The sequence below is a fragment of the Echinops telfairi genome, unplaced genomic scaffold (assembly GCF_000313985.2).
Source record: "Echinops telfairi isolate 266 unplaced genomic scaffold, ASM31398v2 ScPeMD7_5868;HRSCAF=6743_0, whole genome shotgun sequence".
In the NCBI taxonomy this organism is placed as follows: domain Eukaryota; kingdom Metazoa; phylum Chordata; class Mammalia; order Afrosoricida; family Tenrecidae; genus Echinops; species Echinops telfairi.
In genome coordinates, this window is record NW_022109767.1 from 11,922,050 (window position 1) to 11,943,981 (window position 21,932).

Here is a 21,932-nt window from a genome sequence, read left to right on the forward strand (position 1 = left end):
CCTTCCTCCTACCCTTCTGGTATTACTACTCCCATTCCTATTCCTGGATTCCATGTGCTGTGAGCTTTATTTCTTATCTATTCCTGTGTACGTGCTCCGGTCTAGTCCAGAGTGAGAAGCAGCACTGGGGTCATGAGAGTGGGGGGTGAGGAAGCCTCAGGAACCAGAAGAATACTGCGTGTTCCATTGGTGCTTTACTGCACCCTGGTTGACTCATCCCTTCCCTGTGACCCCTCTGTGGGGGGATGGAATGTACCATTGTCTACAGATGGGCTTTGGGTCTTTGCTCAAATCCCCCTCGTTCTCAACAATATGTTTTAGTTGGGTTTTTTTTTTTTGCTTGTTTGTTTATTTGTTATGGGTCTTCTGATGCCTATTACCCGGTCCTGATGACACCTCATGATCGCACTGGGTGGTTGCACAAGACTTCTTTAAAGTGCTGAAAAACAAGGACGTCACTTTGAAGACCAGGTGCGCCTGACCCAAGCTATGGTGTTTTCAATTGCTTCACATGTATGTGAAAGTTGGACAGTGAATCAGGAAGACCAAAGAATAATCAATGCATTTGAGTTATGGTGCAGATGACGAATATTAAAAGGACCATGGACTACCAAAAGAACAAACTAATCTCTCTTGGAAGAAGTACAGCCAGAAAGCTCCTAGATGCAAGGATGGAACGACTTCGTCTCACGTACTTTGAACATGTTGTCAGGAGAGATCAGTATGTAGAGAAGGACATTGAGCTTGGTAAAGTGAAGGGGCAGCAAAAGAGGAAGACCATGGACAAGTTAGATTGACACAGTGGCTCCAACCTAAGAGTAACTGTGAAGAAGGCGCGGGACCAGGCAGCATTCCCTTCTGTTGTCCACAGGGTCACTGTGAGTCAGAAATGACTCGACATGACCTGACGCAACAGGATAAACCCTGGTACGTTTCAGAAGATCGCGGAAAATCCTTAACTTTCGAGTGGAGTTTAAGAAGAAGCCAGGCAGCATGCCAGTGGGGAGGTCAGAGAGCTCAGGAAGCAGGTAAGGAATCCTGCAGGTTGTGCTCGCCAGGACTTTTCCTGTTCCTCGTCCCAAGACAGGCGATGCCTGGTCAAGTGCATAGTGCAGTTCAAGTTTTAATTCTGAACAAGACATTGGAAACCCTTTACTAGTGTTTTCTTTTGTGATTCCTAAAATAGTCTTTCCAGCTGGTGGGTTTTAGAGACACACATTTCTTTCTATATTTGTATCTAAACTTGATGGCCATACACTACATGTACTGAGTGATTTGGGAGGTGTGGGGCAGGAAACCCACCGCAGACCACCACATTTCTCTAACCTTCTTTTGCTAGCACCATGGGCCTACCTCATGTTCAAGCCTTCCAGGTTTCCACCTGCAAATGGTGAGTGTTTTACCCTCTTCGTAGCAGCAAGAGTCTTTCATTTTTCTGAATAGCGGCCATGAGATTCAAAGGTTCCTCTTTTCAAAAAATATCTTGCTCAATATCAGGAGCCACCAGCTGCTGGCGATAAGCAGGACGAGGCAGTCTGCTGCTGTCCAGACTCAGCCTTGGAAAGCCTCTGGGCAGCTCTATTCTGCCCTACGGGGTTGCTACGGTCTGGAGTCTCCTAAAAGGCAATGGTTCTCCTCCTGCGATGGCCTACACTGCATGTCTAAGAGCAAGAACTGGAGAAACACTCTCATCACTTTTTGCTAACAAGCTCATCAAAGAAAAGACCACCAAGAGAGACGAAAAGAAAGCCTAACTACTCCCAACAACATGGGTAAACAAAGGCTTTTTTAAAAAGAGATGGGGGTTGATCTCCTCCTTTGGCTCAGAAAGCATATTATCTTTAGAGCTATGGTGTTTGGAGTTATTTTACTCATATTAATCTGACTATCTCCTTAGCTCCAACACCCCTCACTGCCAATGAGTCTGTTCCTACTCACAGCAACCCTCAAGTACAGAGAGCTGGCCCTGCAGGTTTCCCAGGCTGCAAATCTTTATGGGGATAGAAAGCCTTGCCTTTCTTCCATGCTCAGTGAAGTCAAAAGACGCTTTGGTTCGACCTTCTAATGACACAGATCACCTCCTCTCCAAGGGGATGAGTGCCTATGCAGACTACTTATGGTCTATCTTGCTTCGGTTTCTTAGTGTTCTTTTTAAGTAAGGTTGGCATCAAGTTTCTGAGAACCAAACAGTGGTTTAGGATTTGCTTGTGTGGGTAAAATGGTTTCCCATCGCATGAAGAAGAGTATAATTAACATTGATTAAAGGTCTAATAAGCTGCTGGAGCAAATTCTTCATTAAAATTTACTTAGAAAGTTAATAGCTACTGTTCAGGAAAGTCTTGTGAGCTTTCAGTCAAGGGATAGTTGGGCTTTCTTTTCGTGTGTGTTCAAGAGATGTAGGCTATTACAGAAGATAACAAGGTGAGGAGATTCATAAATAATAAACTGGCTCACATGACCCTCGGGCCTTCTGCATAGTTTTATTCTGTTTCAAACCAAATGTTCTGTTCTTAGTATCCCTAACACAAGTTAAGGGGCCTAGATAATGTCTCTCAACACTGAAATGGTGCACGAGCTGACGCTTACGGATGCAAGTCTACTCTTTCTTACTGGTTAAGTAAAGTATCTCAATGGGGCAATGGTTTAGTGGTAGAATTCTTGCCTTCCATGCAGAAGATACAGGTTTGAATAATGCAGCATCCCCGAGCCCGTGTGCTGCTGCCTTCATGCTAAACAAGTCCCAGTAGAGTTCCCAGACAAAGACACACTAGAAACAGGTCACCAGTAAAGCTGGCATGAGGACCAACTTTGAAAACCGGACAATGAAAACCCCATGGATCACAATGGTCCAGTTAACGACGGGATGGGGAGGGGGGCTGGTGCAGGGTTGCGCAGTTGGTTACCCTGAGCCAGGAGGCCCATGGACTTGGAGGTACCTACCAAAACCTTCCAAGGCTGCTCTGGCTTAGTCACCGTTAACCCTCAGCTTGCGGTAATAAAACTAGCATTGCCCATCTTCCTGTCAAGAGATCAGCTAGAATCCTTTACTCTAAAGATAAGCTACATCTACTAATAAAACTTTTTGTTTGTTTCTTTTAGAAAATAGTTTTTAGCTTTTTGTTTGCAATCAAAGGTAAAAAGAAATCAAAGTTACACTGTTTCTATTGATTTATCTGGTCTCTTGTAGAATTTCCTGTGGGAAGAGATAAGCATTTTGAATTGCTACTATGCCTAGTTAAATGAATAAATAAGAACTGAGAGAGTGCATGGAGAGCTTGTTAAGTTATAAAAACATCTTTTGAGTCTACCATCTTTTCCATCTTTTTATGGAATGAGGTTCTATAAAGATAAATATAAAAATGGATAAAGAGCAGAAACAGCAGTAGTTGCAATTTTCACTGAAACAACCTGCAGTTTCGCCAAGCGATTTAATCAAATACTGGAGACCCCGGATCACAGCTCAACCTGTCTGTGGTTCAAGAAGGAAAAAAAATCTATCTTCTTCCCATTTCTCATGTCCTTCTCCTTTCCTGTCGGAGAAAACATTCTTGGAGACTTTAAAACTAAGCCCTTGGGAAGTTCTGGCACATGCTGTGATTCTTAACCAGAAACAATTTACGGGACTTTTTTGGGATCTAGATCTCTGTGGCCCATAGATCTTGAACTACTTCTGAAATGATTAAGAGTTTAATACTACATCTAGACTATGAACAGAGAACAGAGAAGTCAACTGCTGGCAAGAACTGCTCGCAACACTTTGTACAGATCTGTCATACCTTGACTTTATCCTATGAAATGTGGTTAGTATAAAATAAATGACACACAAGCATCAAGACTGGCTGGTACATTTAGAGGGAGTGCAAAGTTTTGGTGGCAGCTGTTTGGCCTCAGAGTTTTTCCTCATCAAGTGCTCACACATTATGAGAGAAAAACCGATTGTTAGCTGTTCAGCAGAGAACTCAGATGCCACATGAGTGCCTGCTCACAATCACCAGCTATGATACCATGTGCCTCCAGATGTGCTAACCTAACAGACACATGCACACACGCGTGCACACGCACAGCAATGCCTGTGCAGTATTCTCGTCAGGAATCCACAGCAAGCCAGCAGACAACCCCCCAAGGAAGCCCATTCTATTAAAACAAAGTTCTAAGGGGGAGGCTGAATTCAAAAGAGCCAGTGCCATATACAAAGAAAAGTTGGGAAAATGGCTCCAGTTTATCCTGCCACATTGGATGCTATGGGGAGGAAAGTGCTCTAAAGGACATTATTGGATCAATTGTCAAAAAAGGAGAGAGATCCATCCTATGTCTAATGTTGAATTTTTGGACACTGTTAACTGAGTATGGCTATGTACGAGAATACCTTATTTTGGGGGGAAGACAAATAAAAGCATTTGGGTAAAAAGGGCCATGATGCGTGTAGCATATCATAACTGGTTACCGGTAAACTTTTATGTGTGTAGATGTATAGTTACATGTGCCGGGCTGATGTAAGGCTGTAGATTCCTGACTGGAATACTTCACAGGTGCTGCTGTCTGTGGGTCTGTTTTAGGATACCACATTTAGAGGCATACGGTATGGACATATATACACAAGAGAGTGCTTGCAAGAGTTCACAGAAAATGTTAAATAAAAGGTAACACAATTCTTCCATGAACTTTTTGAGTCATGCTAGAATATACGTATGTGCAAAGTAAATGTCAAAAGAGGGGAAATGTTAACAACAGGGGAACCTGTGGTGTTTACACTGGAAGCTTTTCTAAATTTAAATGATTTCCAAACAAAATTTTTAAAAAAGATACATATTAAGAACTACCTACTGCCATCAAGCGACGAGTGACTCTGAATAGAATTACCCTGCAGGTTTCCAAGGCTATAATCGTCCGGGAGAAACAGGCACATCATTCTCCCACAGAGCAGCCGAGTGCTTCAACCACACGCGACCAGGGATCCTCGTGAGATAAGATGTGAGCAAGAACCAAAGGTGCCCAAGGAAGAAGTTTCAAAGGACACTGAATGCATTATCAGAAAACAAAGCTCCAGGAATTGACTGCAAACCCAATGAAATGTTTCCGCAAGCTGAAAAAGCACTGGAAGCACTCACTGTGCCAGGAACTCTGGAAGGCAATGACCTGGCCAACTGACTGGAAGACATCCATGTTTGTGCCCATTCCAAAGAAAGGTGACCCAAAGAATGCTAAACCACAGAATGTTATCATTGAAATTGCACGCAAGCAAAAGTTTGCTTAAGATCATCCAACAATGGTTGCAGAAGTACATTGACCGGGAACTGCCAGAAGTTCACGTAGGATTCAGACGAGGATGTGGAACAAGGGACATCATTGCTGATGTCAGATGGAATTTATATACATGCATACATGCTCAAAGCAGAGCATACCAGAAAGATGTTTTTTCTTGTTTCATTGACTCTGCAAAGGCATTAGACTCTGTGAACTATAATAAACTGTGGATAACATGGAAGATGCACACCAGCCTGTGTGATCACGAGGTGTCTATGGGATCAGGCATCAGACATCAAAGAACAAAAAGTCGTACCACTGTGAATGAGGGGAAGTGCAGATTGGGGACCCAAAGCCCATCTGTAGACAACGGACATCCCCTTACAGAAGGGTCGCGAGGAGGAGACGAGCCAGTCAGAGTACAGTGTAGCAACGATGAAACAAACAACTTTCCTCTAGTTCTTTAATGCTTCCTCTCCCAACTATTATGATCCCAATTCTACCTTACAAATCCAGCTAGACCAGAGGATGTACACTGGAAACACAGGGAAACAGGGAATCCAGGACAGATGGTCCCTTCAGGACCAGTGGTGAGAGTGGTGATACTGGGAGGGTGGGGTGGAAAGGGGGAACCGATTACAAGGATCTACATGTGACCTCCTCCCTGGGGGACGGACATCAGAAAAGTGGGTGAAGGGAGACGTCGGACAGGGCAAGATATGACAAGATAATAATTTATAAATTATCAAGGGTTCATGAGGGAGGGGGGAGGAGGAAGGGAGGGGAAAAATGAGCTGATACCAAGGGCTCAAGTAGAAAGCAAATGTTTTGATAACGATGATTGCAACAAATGTACAAATGTGCCTGACACAATGGATGGATGGATGGATTGTGATAAGAGTTGTATGAGCCTCCAATAAAATGATTTAAAAATAAATAAATTGTGGATAATCTTGAGAGGAATGGGCATTCCAGAGCACTTCATCGTGCTCATTCAGAACTTGTACACAGATCAAGAGGCAATTGTGCAAACAGAACAAGGGCCTAATGCTGCATGGTTTAAAATCAGTAAAGGTGTGTGTCAGGGTTGTATCCTTGCGCCATACTTGTTCAATCTGTGTGCTGAGCAAGTCATCAGAGACGCAAGACTATATGAAGAAGAATGTGGCATCAGGATTGGAGGAAGGCTTATTAATGACCTGTGATATGCCGGTGACACAACCTTGTTTGCTGAAGATCAAGGATTGTGGCCTTCAATTTAGATTACAACTCAATGTAAGGAAGACCAAAATCCTCATAACTGGACCAGGAGGTAACATTATGATAAATGGTGAAAAGATTGAAGTTGTGAAGGATTTTGTCTTGCTTGGATCCACAATCAACGCTCATGGAAGCAGAAGTCAAGAGATCAAAAGACATATTGCATTAGACCTCTTTAGAGGATTGAAGAGCAAGAATATTACTTCAAGGACCTGACCCAAGCCCTGGTATTCCCCAGATGCGTGTGCAAGTTGGGCAATAAATAAGGAAGACCATAGAAGAGTGGATCCATTTGAATTGTGATGCTGGAGAAGAATATTGAAAGTGCTAGGGGCTGCTAAAAGGACAAACAGATCTGTATTGGAAGAAGTAAGGCCAGAGTGCTCCGTAGAGGCAAGGTTGGCAAGACTTCTTCTTACATTGGATATGTTGTCAGGAGAGACAAATCTCTGGAGACGGATATCATGTTTGGTAAATTAGAAGGACAGCGAGAAAGAGGAAGGCCCTCAGTCAGATGGATTGACACAGTGGCTGCATCAGTAGGCTCAGGCACAGGAACAATTGTGAGGATGGCACAGGACTGTGCCGTGTTTTGTTCTGTTGGGCACAGGGTTGCTATGGGTGCGAACTGACTCAGTGGTATACAGCAACAAGCTGGGCTATTAATATAAAGACTTGCCTAATCCCAGTTTCCCATGCCCTTTGCATCGTACCTGTAGTGTGTGTGTGTAAAATGCCTGGATCTCAGACACAGCTTTTCTCTGCATTAGAGTGCATTTGACCTGCAGTGGGGCATATTTAAGTCCTAGACACGAAGGTTCTTCTCATGGCCGTTGTTCTGTTCGGTTCCAAGCAGATTAAGTAAGAGAAAACCAGATTTATAGAACTAATGAGACTATGATAAAGTTGACATGCTATGATATGAAAAATATGATAATGTTATATTACTAGATGTAACTGAATCTTTAACATAGTTTAATTTTTAGAAATTCAATTTATAACTTCTCTGGATACATAGTTGAGGCACATTCTTAAATCCTTATTCTTTATTCTTTACATACGTGGAAAAAGAAGACCTGGGATTTTTAGATGGGGGTAGTAATATCCAGAAGATTCTCAAGCAGAGAGACTGACAGGTGGCTGTAACAATGGCTCAAATATAGCAGCAGTTGGGGGGATTCCACAGGGCCAAGTAGTGTTTCTTTCTGTTGTGCATTGGGTCACTATGAGTCAGAACTGACTCAATGGCTCTTACAAACAAAAAGAACAATATGCAAAGAGCCCTGTCCTAATTCCTTTGTCTTGAAATTTTCCCGTACACATTTTGGGAAAGATATTTGCAAAAGAGGGCCTTCCATTTTTTAACTGCCTCTCCATTAAGACGGGCTCTCTATTGTTTTGTTGTCTGGATCCAACTTTCCTGGACTTGTTCCCAAGGCAAACAATGGAAGTAGATCAATCACTGGGTCAAAGTACTCACTCTTGAAGGGTTACCGTGCTATTTTTAACCCAACCGTTCAGGTAATTCAAAGATAATTGGACTTAATGAGGTACACAAAATAATGGCGATATGATTAAACAAAAAGGATGAAAAGGGGTGTCATCTGGTTATTTTTGCAAGAGGACCAAGTTGGGATAAATGAATGAGCAAGTTAACTATTCTAGTTTACTCAAACTTTAAATTACGGAGATTCATGGAAGTCATGGCGAGTTGACTTACTTCACAAAGCACAGTGAAGAAGATCCGTTTGGAACGGTGGCATGTGTGTGGCACACGTGCCACTAGTACGTGGGTATTTTGAGAAAAGCAACTCAGAAGCAACTTTCTAATCTTTTGCCCTGAATTTGGAGCACGAGAGCCTCCTCACTGAGTCTGCTGCACAGACTTCCAGCACTTGTTGAACATATTTAGCCACTTCCACTTCACTGTAGAAACAAAAATAAATCTGCACCTCTCCAAGAACAACAAAAAAAATTAGTCTTTACCCTCAAGTCTACCAAATAAAAAGTCATAGGAACCGCACACAGTTCAATGAACTTGAGTTTAAAAACAGAGACAGCCTGCCCGCATTCGGAATATGCAGTAATAGCCATGGGCACCTGGGGCAACGGAAATAACATGGTAAGGATATTTTGAGAGGTTCCTGGAATCAAAACACAGGTCAGAGTTTTCCCCTTTCCTTTTGTTTCCAGGAGAAAATTAGCTATTCTTCTAGGGGTTAGGATACTTATTTTCTCAGACTGATGCCCAAGCACGGTCTATTTCTTCCTGCTTCTAGCTGGCAGCTAGTATAGTGAAAAATCTTCTCGTGTGACTTAGCCAATTTTTAAGACAAGTTTGGGAGCATATTCAGCTTTCTGAAATGGGAAGAACACAGGGCTCAGGGGACATTATCTTGGCAAAAACAAAAACACGTATTATTTGGTGATTGGCAGCAAGATCTAGTTGGAAGTAAGACTACAAAGCAGACAGCAGAGATAATGGACGAACAAAGACATTGTGGCATTCATCCTGTCATTCTAAACCATATGAATATGATTATAACAGCGAATAGCAATCTATGCTATTTAGAAGCCAATAAAAAAATTTTAACAGGAATTTTAAAAAGGCATTTAGTAATGTCACCTATTACATATGCATCACAAAACACAGTAGTTGGCTTTACAAGTCTTTCTGCAGTTTTTGATACTGTGCATCATAAGCCAAAACAATAGAGTACAATAAAATGCTTCATGGTGCTTTGGCAATAAATAATGAGGGCTTGCTCGTCTTTCACAGATTGACCCGATGAAGCTCACGCCTTTCACATAGCGTAGTGAGAGACATATCAAACTGGATATTTGGGGGAGATAGCTGGAAGAAATCAGTAAGAAATTTATGGCAACCAATGTACAAATGTGCTTGACACATGAATGGATGTATGCATTGTGATAAGAGTAGTACGAGTCCCCAATAAAATGATTTAAAAAAAGAAGAACAGAAACCATGGGGGAAGGAAGACAGTGGTCAGTATAAGGTATGGAAATAATAATAATTTATAATTTATCAAGGAGGTCACGAGTGGGGGAGGGGGAGGAAGGGAAAAAGTTGCTGATACCAAGGGTTCAAATAGAAAGTAAATGTTTAGAAAATAATGATGGCGACATATGTATAAATATGCTTGATACAATTGATGTATGGATTGTTATAAGAGGTGTTAAGAGCTCCCAATAAAATGATCTTTAAAAAGAAAAAAAAAGGCAATTGTATTTAAACAAAGCTCACAAACTAAATTTAGAAAGAACTGGCAAACTAAAATTCTCTGGAGCTTGTTGTAATAGATAAATAAAGGTGATCTCTATGTCAGGTAATCAATGGACAGATCATGTCTATTAACTTTTGTTCATCATACTTTTCATGCAACTCCCCCTTTGATGGATTACTGTGAAAATCAAGGATTCACACGTTAAGTTTTAGTCAACCTAAATGTACTTCTAAGCTATTTTATAAAGACCTGTAACTTTATCCTTTTAAAGCTTGCAACATTAATCTGAGACACTTAAACATTAGAAATTCCATAGGTTTGTGAAGAGGGTATGTTTACCTCCCTTTCTTTTCTAAGTGGCAGTATAAGGAATGTCTTCATATTTTTCCTCCCAACAAGCTGTTAGAACTAACATTTCTCTTATTTTCTCAAGGCCACACACAGCCTTGTTAAAAATTTTTTATTTTATTGGGGACTCGTACAGCTCTTATCACAATCCATCCATCCGTTGTGTCAAGCACACTTGTACATATGTTGCCATCATCATATTAAAAACATTCACTCTCCTTGAGCCCTTGGTAATTGGCTCATTTTTCCCCCTCTCGCTCTCCTACCCGCCTTCCCTCATGAACTCTTGATAATTCATAAATTATTATTATTTTTTCATGCCTTACACTGACTGATGTCTCCCTTCACCCACTTTTCTGTTGTCTGTCCCCCTAGGAGGGAGTTATTGTAGCTCATTCTGTTCAGTTCCCCTTTTCTCCCCTTAAGTTCCCCTTCCTCTCCTGGTATCTCTACGGTCATTATTGGTCCTGAGGGGTTCACCTATCCGGATTCCCTGTGTTTCCAGCTCTGATCTCTACCGGTCTAGCCGGGTGCACACACAGGCTATCTTTGGTACAGAGCTCTAGTAATGAAAAAGGGCACAAAGAAAGGCAGCAGCTTGAGCTACAGGGCGGTCTTGACTGGGAATGAGAAAAGTCGCCATGCTCATGTAACCATCTCTCCTTTTACTTCTATCTCTTGACTAAGCCTTGCAGATTGCTTTAGAACAGTTTTGTCTTTGTGTTGTAGGCTGCTGACTATTAAAACAATCACCAAAAAAGGTTTATATAAGACAGTGGTTCTCAACCTTCCCAAGGCCACGAGCCTTTCATAGTTCATGTTGTGGTGACTCCCCAGCCATAAAATTATTTTCGTTGCTACTTCATCGCTGTCATTTTGCTACTGTGCTGAATCCAGGTGGCCCCTGTGAAAGGGTCGTTAGATGCCCAAAGAGGTGACCCCCACTGGCTGAGAACCACTGATGAAAGAAACTAGATTTTAATTGTGCCAACACCTGAGTTTTTTAAACTAGTGTTTTATAACTAAAAAAATATTTAAAAACAGCCTTTAAAAAAATGAGAAAATTTAAGCAATCTATATATTCAGCAATTAAGACGCTGGCTAAATCAATTATGACACATCCAGAGAATGAAAATATGAATGCAGTCACCAAAAATGCCATTGTAAAAGAATATTTACTAGCATAAAAAGATACGTATAACATATGGCTTACTTAAAATTAAAGCAAAGGAGATTTCAAAATATTTATAATATATTCTCATTAAAAAATTACTATGTACACACAGATTAGCTTGTTTCGGGGGCAGTTTAACAAATAATTTCCATTTTGGGGGTATTTACTCTTGGGTGCAATAACTCTACCCAAACCTCAATGGGCTTACAAAAATTAGACATTTGTACTCCTTGACTAAAGAATGTACATGTTTTCCTAGAGGAAATCTGATTTTCTTTGTTAGAAAATGTTTATTTTTAAAATTCTTTGCTAGGAACTATTTTGGAGACACGGAAAAGGAAAAAAAGGAACAGAAGAACATCAGCTGAGGATTTTAGATGCGATGAACCTACACAGAAAACCAATGGTGTCTGATGTCTGCCTAACACCCCCGAATTCTAAATGTGACGGTAACAAGCAAAGCAAGAAAAGAGGACCATGAAGACGTCATGATTTTAACGGAAAACCCATCATATGCCGAAACATGGCATCTATGCTGAATAATCATCATTTCTGATTTAGTTACCATTAAAAGAAGAACTATTTCATTTGTCTTCTGCTGAACACAAATATAAACTACATATACAAGATAGGCCAGGAGCCCTGGTCGTGTTGTGGTTACACTGAGCTGCTAACCACAGGTCAGCAGTTCGAAACCCCTAGTTGCTCAATGGGAGACAAAAAACGAGACCCATGAAAAGTTACAGTCTCAGAAACCCACAGGAACAATTCCACCCTGCCCTACAGAGTTGTTATGAGTTTGGTTTGAGTTCATAGGAGAAAGGGAGTTTAATTGGAATTTGAAATACGCCCCTGCCCACTTTGAATGCGAATATGTCTAGTAACTTCACAGAAATAACCAAAGCTTTAATTCTACTTGTAAATAATTTCCCCAAACTTTTATTCATTAGCATTCTTTATAAAGATATCTACTTCACTAGTCTCCTTGTGGAATCCCTCCTTCCCTCTTTCAGGGTTGTTCCCTTGGGTATTTGAACTCCCGCTCTGAGGGGCTTCCTCCAGCTCACCAGGTCAGCCCAGCCCTGGAGGCTTTGTCTCAGGAGCGTCATGATTAATCTGCATCACACAGATATGATTACTGAGTCACTTCAATGCAAATCTTGATTGTTATTGCATCCCATTCTCCTAACCCCCAAACGATTCATCGAATCTGAAGCACTCCTAAATGAAGATACTCCGAAGTGCGTATTTCAACACGAGTCCATGATCTCGGTGGTGCAAATGGTTGTGGACTGACTGCGAACTGAAAAGTAGGCAGTTCAAACCTACAGTCTCCCAATCTGCTTCCCAAAGATTACAGCTATGAAAACCCTACGGGGCAGCTCCACGCGGAGCCAACGATCAGCCTTCAGCGGCTCTGCATTACAGTAAGCTTCTGGGTGAGGCGGAAACGGGAGAAGACAAATACATTCCCCTCCAACAAACTGCAGAAAAGGGGTCAGGCTGCACTGTCAACGAGGAAAATCTGTGAGATCCAGAAAAGCAAGGCGGCAGTGGTGAGGAGTTCCAGTCCTCCAAGGCTTTACTGCATTCAACACGCACAGAAAGGGGCTTCCAACAGGAAAGGGAAGTTTTCCATGAACTCTCTGAAGCCCCTTGTATAGGAACTCAATCAATGCTCTGAATTAAAACCTATAAAAAAGCTTTTTCCCCGAACTACTTTTAAAAGGTCGCATGTCTTTTCTCCACTAATGTTAAGTTACAATCGTGAAAGTCAAAACAACTAGAACATCATGTGGCTGAACTAGCCATGAATTTGATGTCAGTGCAGGAACTTTAGCAGTAAAGGAGTTAAACGGTTACTCAGTTTAGGAGTAAAGCAGCACACTGTTACTCAAACTGAGTAACAACAACAAAAATAAACTTACCTTCTTCTGTGGGGTTGAATCCACAGATGTCACAAATACAACGAACCCACTTATTCATCTCCTCCTCGCTGTCTGCTACCAAGTAGAAAATCCGGTCAATAGTGTTGATGTCAAAAATGTAGCTGTTTTCAAATTCTTTTTTGTTAAATGTCAATCCAGCATCGACTTGCTGACATAAATTTAAATCAATAATACGGATAGGCTTCTTGGCATGATCATTTTTGTAGTATTCCAATACATCTGGATCTCCAGTTAAGCGGCCACTGCGTAGCACAAACCATCTCCTCTTCCAAGCCTAGGGACGAAACAAAAATACAAACTTAGGGTTTGGAATTCATTTGAGAGTTTTTCAAGGAAATACACATTTATCAACCAATTTCATAAATGTACTGCCTAGAAAAAGACACATTTTTGTTTCTGTAAAATAATCTCTGAAAATGTAACACTGTGTGTGTGTGTGTGTGTGTGTGTGTGTGTGTGTGTACGCGCATCTACCACCTGTCTGTCAGTTTCTTGTACTCTAGTACTGGCCTGTTGCTAACTTACTGGGAGCTATGCCGTCGGTATTTCAAATGCCAACAGTGCCACGTCTGGCAGTAGTGGAACCTCAGATTGCGCAGGAAGAAAAGCCTGGTGATCTACTTGTAAAGCTTCGTGAATCACAGTAAACTACTAGCTTATATAATGCTAGGAGACGAGGCTCCTATGTTGAAAGACACTCAGACACTCAAAATACACAGTAGCCACAAAAATGGACTCAAGTGGTCTGCTGACCATGAAGCTGATGCAGGACCAGGAACATCTTTGTCCTGTCTTGTTCTATTGTACACGTGGCAGTGATGGCAGGCACCACCGATGGAAGAGAGGGCAAACCCAACGCACCATCATCCAGCTGCCTCCAGTTCACAGTGGACCTCCAGGACAGGGTACAAGTGTCCATAGCGCTCCCGAGACTACACTTTTAAGGAAGATGGTTGCCATTGCTACATCTTTCTTCTGCCAACATGGAGAGCTTTCAAAAAGTTCGCTGAAGAAAAAAAAGGAATTCTAATAAAAACTTCTCACGAACTTTTGAAGCCCCCTCGTACTGTGCCACACAGAATTCTTCAATGTGGCCAATCCAGGTTTGAGTTTCTTTCTTCTTCTTTCAGCTTGAGATATGCTGAGCATGTTCTTCCTTTTGAGCTTTCTGATACCAGGTCTTTATACGTTTCATAATTTCCACTTTATCTAATGGATCGCTCTTTGGTATGTTCCGTTCAGATTTTTTACTTCTTCATTTCTTCTGTTTACTTTATGTTAACAAACAAGTCTTTTTCTTGTCTTTTTTGGTGACCTTTTGTTTTCTTTATGAATGATGTGCGTGATGCCATTCTACAACACACATGGTCTGTGGTCCGTGTGTTCAATGTGCCAAATCTGTTCTTGAGATGTTCTATGGATTCAGATGGGCTATATTCAAGGTCTCTCATGGACTTAATTTTTAATTCAACTTGAGTTTACACATGAACAACCAATGGTGTGTTCCACAGTTGGCCTCTGGCTTTGATTTAGCTGATGCTATTGAGTGTCTCCATCATGTCTTTCCACACATGTAGTCAATTTGATCCTTGAGTATGCTATCATGCAAGGTTCATGTAGGTAATTGCTATTTATCATGTTGGAAAAAGGTATTTGCAATGAAGATGTCACCGGTCTTCCAAAATTCTATCTTGCAATCTCTGGTTTTGGTTGTACCACCAAGGTCTTATTTTCCAACTATCGACCCTTCCTTGTTTCCAGCGCTCACATTCCAATCGCCACTAATTAGCAATGCATCCTCATGGCCTATTTGATCAATTCCAGACTAAAGAAGATGGTAACGATCTTTTGTTTCTTTAGCCTTGGCAGTTGTGGTTGGTGTTTAAAATTGAGTAACAGTCACATTAACTGGCCTTCCTTCCAGGATAAGCATATTATCCTATCATTGCCAGTGTTGTACATAAGGATAGATCTTGAAGTGTTCTGAATGATGATGGCTACAACACCTTTCCTCCTGAATACATCATTTCTGGCATTGTACACTGATGTGCATCCAGCAGTTGTCTCTTTCAGCTCAGTAATGCCTATGATATTGGTTTTAAGAGTGCCATTGTGCCTGCATAATTCATCTATAATATTTTAAATATATTTTTCTTTCTTTACTCAGTTGCTCTTCTCCCATCTTATTATATAGGATGTCAAACTTGTTCTTGTCACAAAGACATACTCCTTCCTAAACCTGATATCTTCTTTCTTCCAGTCTGCCTGGCTAACTCCAGCCTGATACCTTCCCTTCTCTGACCATTCTCCACCCATCCACCCCCCAACCAGCGTAAAGTAGGGCATATTGATTGCATTGGAAACGTGATTACCTCTAGAATGGTTTTTAATAATTTCACCATTCTATCTATCTTTGCACTTACTTGTTTGGCATCTTACTCCCTAATCAGACTGTAAAGTCTAAGAAGATAATGACCCTGATTTATAGGCCACGGCTTACCCAATGCACAGCATAATGTCTTGTACAATATTTGACTGCTCAATAGGTTGAATAATTTCCCTATGAGTTCATGTTACAACTTTGTACAATATTAGCTATATGACTAGAAATGAGTGCTGCCTAAACCTCTCCCATTTGAGAAAGTCTCCATGATAAACATATAAATAATAAAGTACACACAACTAAGGAAACTTTACCAAAACACATGCAAACACATGGGAAAATGGCAAAAACAGAAGAATGGATGGAACAAGTCCTTTTGCTACAGCTATGTATCCTGGTAATCAACCTGTGTTTTCTGGCTCCCGCTAGCCAATCCCTCGCTTCCCTGTTGCAATAATATTGTTAAAATACAAAAGGCCCTTGGAAACGGAAACAAACAGGCAAGACATGAGTAGCAACGAGCTGAGGTGTGCTAGATCTATTGGGCTAGTGATAACAGACGCAGAGTAGATATTATACAAGAAAGGCACCTTCCAAGGGGGAAATTACAGCACTGAGACACAGAATTTAGCCACCCAGCACCTGTCACTTCTGTATTTCTATGTGAAAGTTTGTCTCAGTCACAAAATGAGTCACTCTCACTGAATCTGGCACAGATTAAACTGGAAAACAAAAGCAATTACATAAACTACACGCTTTAATAAGGCAGATACAAAGGTTCTCTGGGTGACAGTACAAAGCACAATTTAACCACAGAATAAAGCTTGATGCTCAACAAGAGAACTGACATCAGCACCCTTGCTAATCACAGCACAAAAGCGTCTCTATGTTTTCTCAAAGCACAAAACGAGCCCACATAAATCAGTCTTTGTTATCTGAAAATATCTGGGATTCTTAACATGTGTCCTATTTTTATCCTTGCTGCAGTGGTGGCTCCAGAGAGAGCAAGCTGTCCACTGCCTCGCCAGTCCTGCAGAGCAGTCACAGTTAAAGTGAATGAGTTTTCTAGAAACTTTCAAAACCAAACACTTGGAGCAATTTTACATACAACATACATGGGAAGCAAGCAAGCAAGCAAACAAACACTTTTAACAGTTTGGCTTCCATTACAAGCAGATTTGCTTGAGAAAAAACTATGCAAAACTTCTATTTTGTAGCTTAAAAGTACCAGACTCAGATACCAGAGTCTCAAGATTCATTTTGGCTCCTATTTAAACCTTAAAAGAGGAAAGCAAGGCCAAATGGATCCCAGTGGAAATACACTCAGACCAGAATTTCTTCAGGTCAGGTTGCCAAACTAAATACCCATAATGCTTGTGGTATTTGCATCAGCTTTTTATTGTGATCCAATGCTCAGCAACTGCCTACCTCCTGTGTGGAAGATAACAAGTCCACGATCACTGGCAGGGCACATAGTCCTCTAACCGTGTCCGCCTACTCCCACCGTCTAAACACATATGAAATGCTTGAGTTTACCCTTGATTCTATGATCTGTCTTGTCTTGACCCTGACATATGCTGTCACCTTTGGATTCAGCTCAGAATGCTTTGAAGCACCAGCTGCCCCCCTCTGAGTCCTGCTTCTACTTTGTCCACTGGCACCCCTATATGTGAGTCTTGGAGGGCTGGAGCCATGTCTTACTCATCTTTCTTTCCCCATTGCCTAACATCAAGAAGGTACTCAGGTCACTGCTTGTTGGAGGAAAACAATTCCTTTGAGGATGAAAATACCAAGAGATTGAAAAGAAAATATCAAGAGATTGTCTCACTAATGTAAATGTTACAGGGATACTAACATGACTTTAATCTGGCCAGCCACTTTACAATGTGGTTGATAGGAATTGTAAAACATGAGCAAAAGTTTATAAATAATAATAATAATAATAAAATAACTCTATAGTGATTTTTAAATTTTATTTTATTTATTTTAAAACTACTATCCTTGTAAATACTGTCAGTATTTAAGCAAAATTGCATATGCAAAACTACAGATATACTACCGAGTATGGATGAGTAGTAATTGGCAAGATAATTGGCAAATTGGCAAGATGGATTCTGTACTTTAATGAAAAGAATTTTTTTTTAAACTTGACTAGCAGCCCCAAAACTTTACCTGCAATTATATTAGAGACAGCCATAAAAGGGGCCTGTTGTGCCAGTATCAAATGACATTAATTAATTCTCCATAGAAAAACAAATATACAGTTAACGGTCACACGTTTCTCTTCCAAGTTCTTTGTAGTATAAATGATAGTACACATGCTTGGTGTGATGACTGCCAAGACTCCTCAATCCCTCTCCTTACTTTCGTTGGAAAAGCTCATTACTGAGGAAATAGCCAATACGTGGCCAAGCCAAAGAGAAAGGCTGAGAAGCTGATGAAATCTGCAGTTCTCGAGCTTGAAAGCACACTGGAAACATCTGGGGAACTTAAAACAAAGCCCTGATGGCTGGACTTCACCCCACACAGACTAAAGCATCCTCTCTCGGAGGGGGGACTCTTGGTCGAGAGGGTGGGCAGCCCTGGCATAGGTATACCAACAACCAACCAACCAACCAACCAATCAACAAAGCCAGCTTCTGTCGAGTTATGACGACGCCATGTAGAACCGCCTTCCCCACCGAGCTTTCACGGCTGTTGTCTTTTGGCAGGAGATCACCAGGCCTTTCTTCTGAGGCATCTCTGCGTGGGTTGGGACTATCAGCATTTTAAGTTAGCTATTAACCAATGCTTACTCATTTATACACTCGGGGACTTGTGAGTTTGTTTTGCTTTTCAGTTAAACATGGATTATTCTAATGTGACACAAGTGTTGTTGAAACCATGGAAAGAATTATGTGGTTTCTTAAAAAAAAAAAATTACTTTCTCTCTCTCTCCAGTTTATGTTCCTTTCCCTATCCTCTCACATCTTTGCACTTGCCAATTCTGTCTACATCTTCCTCTTTGTTCCTGTTCACGATAGTTATGCCACTGATGAATAGATATATCCCTGGATGCCTTGGTACTATTAGAACCCTAACCCAGTTTTCACATTTTCTGTCCAAACTCTCTTCACTGCTCCTTCCCTGTGGACCACTGGTAGGCAGTCACATCCTGCTTGGGACAAGGTGTCCTATTACTGTTTACACTCCCCCTGCCTCACTGCCAGTAAGTGGATTCCAAATCCTAGAGACCCTATAAGGCAGAGCAGAACTGTCCCTGTGGGTGTCCAAGACTATAACTCTACATGGGAGTAGAAAGACTCATCTTTCGCCCTTAAGTTCCACCTACATATCAAATTTCTTGAGAGAAAAGACTGCTTTTCAAATTTTTCTTTTATCTACACAGAGATTTATACATTGGAAATCCTCAAAGTTCATGAGATGCTTTTAACTTTTTATTTTTATTAGATTACAGACAACAGTGAACTTAAAAAATAAACAAACAGAGAAAGGAGGCAAGAGTTGGCTATTCAGGCAGGGGTTAAACTTCCACAGCGTGATGACAAGCTGGGTTCTTACTAAACCACACTTACTTGCTGGCCCAATCTCTCACTACACAGATGGACACAGGGAGTATCCATTGAGGGCGCTCTTCCACAGTTTTACAAATTGTTTAATTTAGTTTAAAATGTTCTGTCTCAAATGGGTGCATAAGGAAATGTGGTGAAGAAAGCTTATGGTACCTGGCTATTAAATGATATAGTGTCTGGGGTCTTTTAAAAGCTTGAAATAAAACTAGTGGCCATCTAGCAGGGAAGCAACAAAACCCACATGGAAGAATCTCACCAACCTGTATGAATATGAGGGTCGGCAGGATCAGATGACCCATAACAAACAATTGCATGGATGAGAATGAGGGGGGTTGAAGTGGAGACCCAAATCCCATCTGTAGACAATTGACATCCCCTCACAGAAGGGTCACAAGAAAGGGAAGAGTCAGCCAGGGTGCAGTACAGCACCATCGAAACACACAACATTCCTCTAGCTCTTTAATGCTTCCTGTCTCCCACTATCATGATCCCAGCTCCACCTCACAAATCCGGCTAGACCAGAACAGGTACACTGGTACAGATAAGAGCTCTTGACACACAGAATCCAGGACAGATAAACCCCTTAGGGACAGCAATGGGGGTAGTGGTACCATGAGGGGAAGGGGCAGGTGGGGGGAGAAGGAAGACAAAAGGGGAACTGATCCCAATGATCAACATATAATGCTCCCCATCCCACCAGATGACAAACAACAGAAACGTGGGTGAAGGGAGACAGTGGATGATGTACGATATGAAAAATAATAACTTTTAATTTATCAAGGGTTCACAAGGGGGTGGGAAGGACTTGATACCAAGGGCTCAAGTAGAAAGAAAATGTTTTGAATAGGATGACGATAATATATGTACAAATGTGCTTGATACAATCGATGTATGGATTGTTGTAAGAGCTGTAAGAGCCCCCAATAAAATGATTTATAAAACCAAACATTCTGTCTCCTCAAACATCCATAAGTAACTCAGCTCAAGATCTCTTTGAAGCATCCCTCAGTTTCCCGTGGGGTAAGGCCCTTGTTCCTGCTCTTCTGAGCACACAGCTCTTTAACTTATAGGGACACTGGTGAGTACATATAGGCCCTTTTGGATTTGTCTAGCTTGACCAGATGAGCCAAAGGACAGCACGGTCCATAGTCCGCGTTAATTGCCCTTCCCCCAGAAAACACAGCCATTATCATTTCACTTGTCACTTGGCTCCAACTCACAGCTCCTGGATGCACCACAGCATGAAACCTGGCGGTCCTGAGCCATCTTCACTACTGCTGTTATGTCCCACCACTGCCTGGAGGGTCTCCCTCTTTGTCACGGATCCGCTACTTTCCTGAGCATGACGGCTTTTTCCAGGGGCTGATGACATCCATCTGATGACATGTGCAAAGCTGGTTAAGACAAGGTATGGCCATCCTGTCTTTTCAGAGGCATCCTGCCTGTACTTCCTTCAGGACAAATTTGTTTGCTCTTCTGGTTGCCCATGGGACATTCAATACTCCTGTGCTACCACCATCATTCAAATGTCCATTCTCTGGCGGTCTTCTCGACTCACTGCCCTACTTTCACATGCAGATCAGGTGACTGAAAACACCATAGCTTGGGTCAGGTGCACCTCAGTCCTCAAAATGACATTTGCTTTTTAACACTTACAAAGTATATTTTGCAGAACTTTAAAAAAATTTAATGAATTATTTCATTAGGGGCTCTTTCATCTCTTATCACAATCTATATGCTCATCCAGTGTGTCAAGCGTATTTGCATATATGCCGCAATCACCATTTTCAAAGCCTTCTCTTCCCACTTGAGCCTCTGATATCAGCTCCCCATTTCGTCCCCTTCCCTCCCCTGCTCACCCTCTCTCATGAGCCCTTGATAAGTTATAGATTATTATTTTCATATCTTATATCATACTCCATCGCTCCTCACCCACTTTTCTGTTGTTCGTCTCCCTGGGAGGGGAGTATAGGCTGATCCTTGTGATCAATTCCTCCTTTCTCCCCCCACCCTTCCCCAATCCTCCTGGTATCTCTAGTCTCCTTGTTGGCTCTGAGGGGTTTATCTATCCTGGATTCCCTGTGCTTCGGGCTCTTATCTGTAGCAGTGTGCATGCTCTGGTCTAATCCTATTTGTAAGGTAGAACTGATGGAATGATAGTAGGGGGAAGGAAGCACCAAAGAACTAGAGGAAAGTTGTGTGTTTCATCAGTGCTATACTGCACCCTGACTGCTCATCGCTTCCCTGGGACCCCACAGGACATTTTCCTAATGGTGATCTAAGACGCGGCTTTCTGCTCCTGTGAAGAATTACAGTCTTAGGGGCAGTTCTCCTCTGTCCTCTAGGGTCACTATGAGTAGTCAGAATAAACTCAGTGGCAGTGAGTTTGGAATTTTTAAGTCCGTGGGTGGCAGGAGGGTTAAGTGGCCGACTATTAACCTCTGGGTCAGGGCCCACCCGGAGGTTCCTCGGCAGAGAGGCCTGGCAATCTGCTTCTGAGAGGCCACAGCCTTGAACGCCCTGTTGCAGCTCCGCCCCGCACAGAAGGGACATGCCACAGCTGGAAGAGACTCCACAGCAATGGGTTGGAAGTTGAGGGAGAAAGATGCAGTGGAATATATATATTTTAAATCGTTTTATTAGGGGCTCATACAACTTTTATCACAATCCATACATACATCAATTGTGTAAAGCACATTTGTACATTCATTGCCCTCATCATTCTCAAAACATTTGCTCTTCACTTAAGCCCCTGGC

General features: G+C 41.7%; 1 protein-coding gene across 2 annotated transcripts in view; it reads right to left on the reverse strand.

Annotated features, from left to right (window-relative positions):
- GAB1 (GRB2 associated binding protein 1) overlaps positions 1 to 21,932 on the reverse strand; it is a 148,011-nt gene that overhangs the window by 32,622 nt on the left and 93,457 nt on the right. For both annotated transcript variants that reach the window (XM_004708747.2, XM_004708746.2), the window contains exon 2: positions 13,200 to 13,494. In XM_004708747.2, coding sequence (XP_004708804.1) covers positions 13,200 to 13,494 — 295 coding nt within the window. The remainder of the gene's footprint in view (positions 1 to 13,199; positions 13,495 to 21,932) is intronic.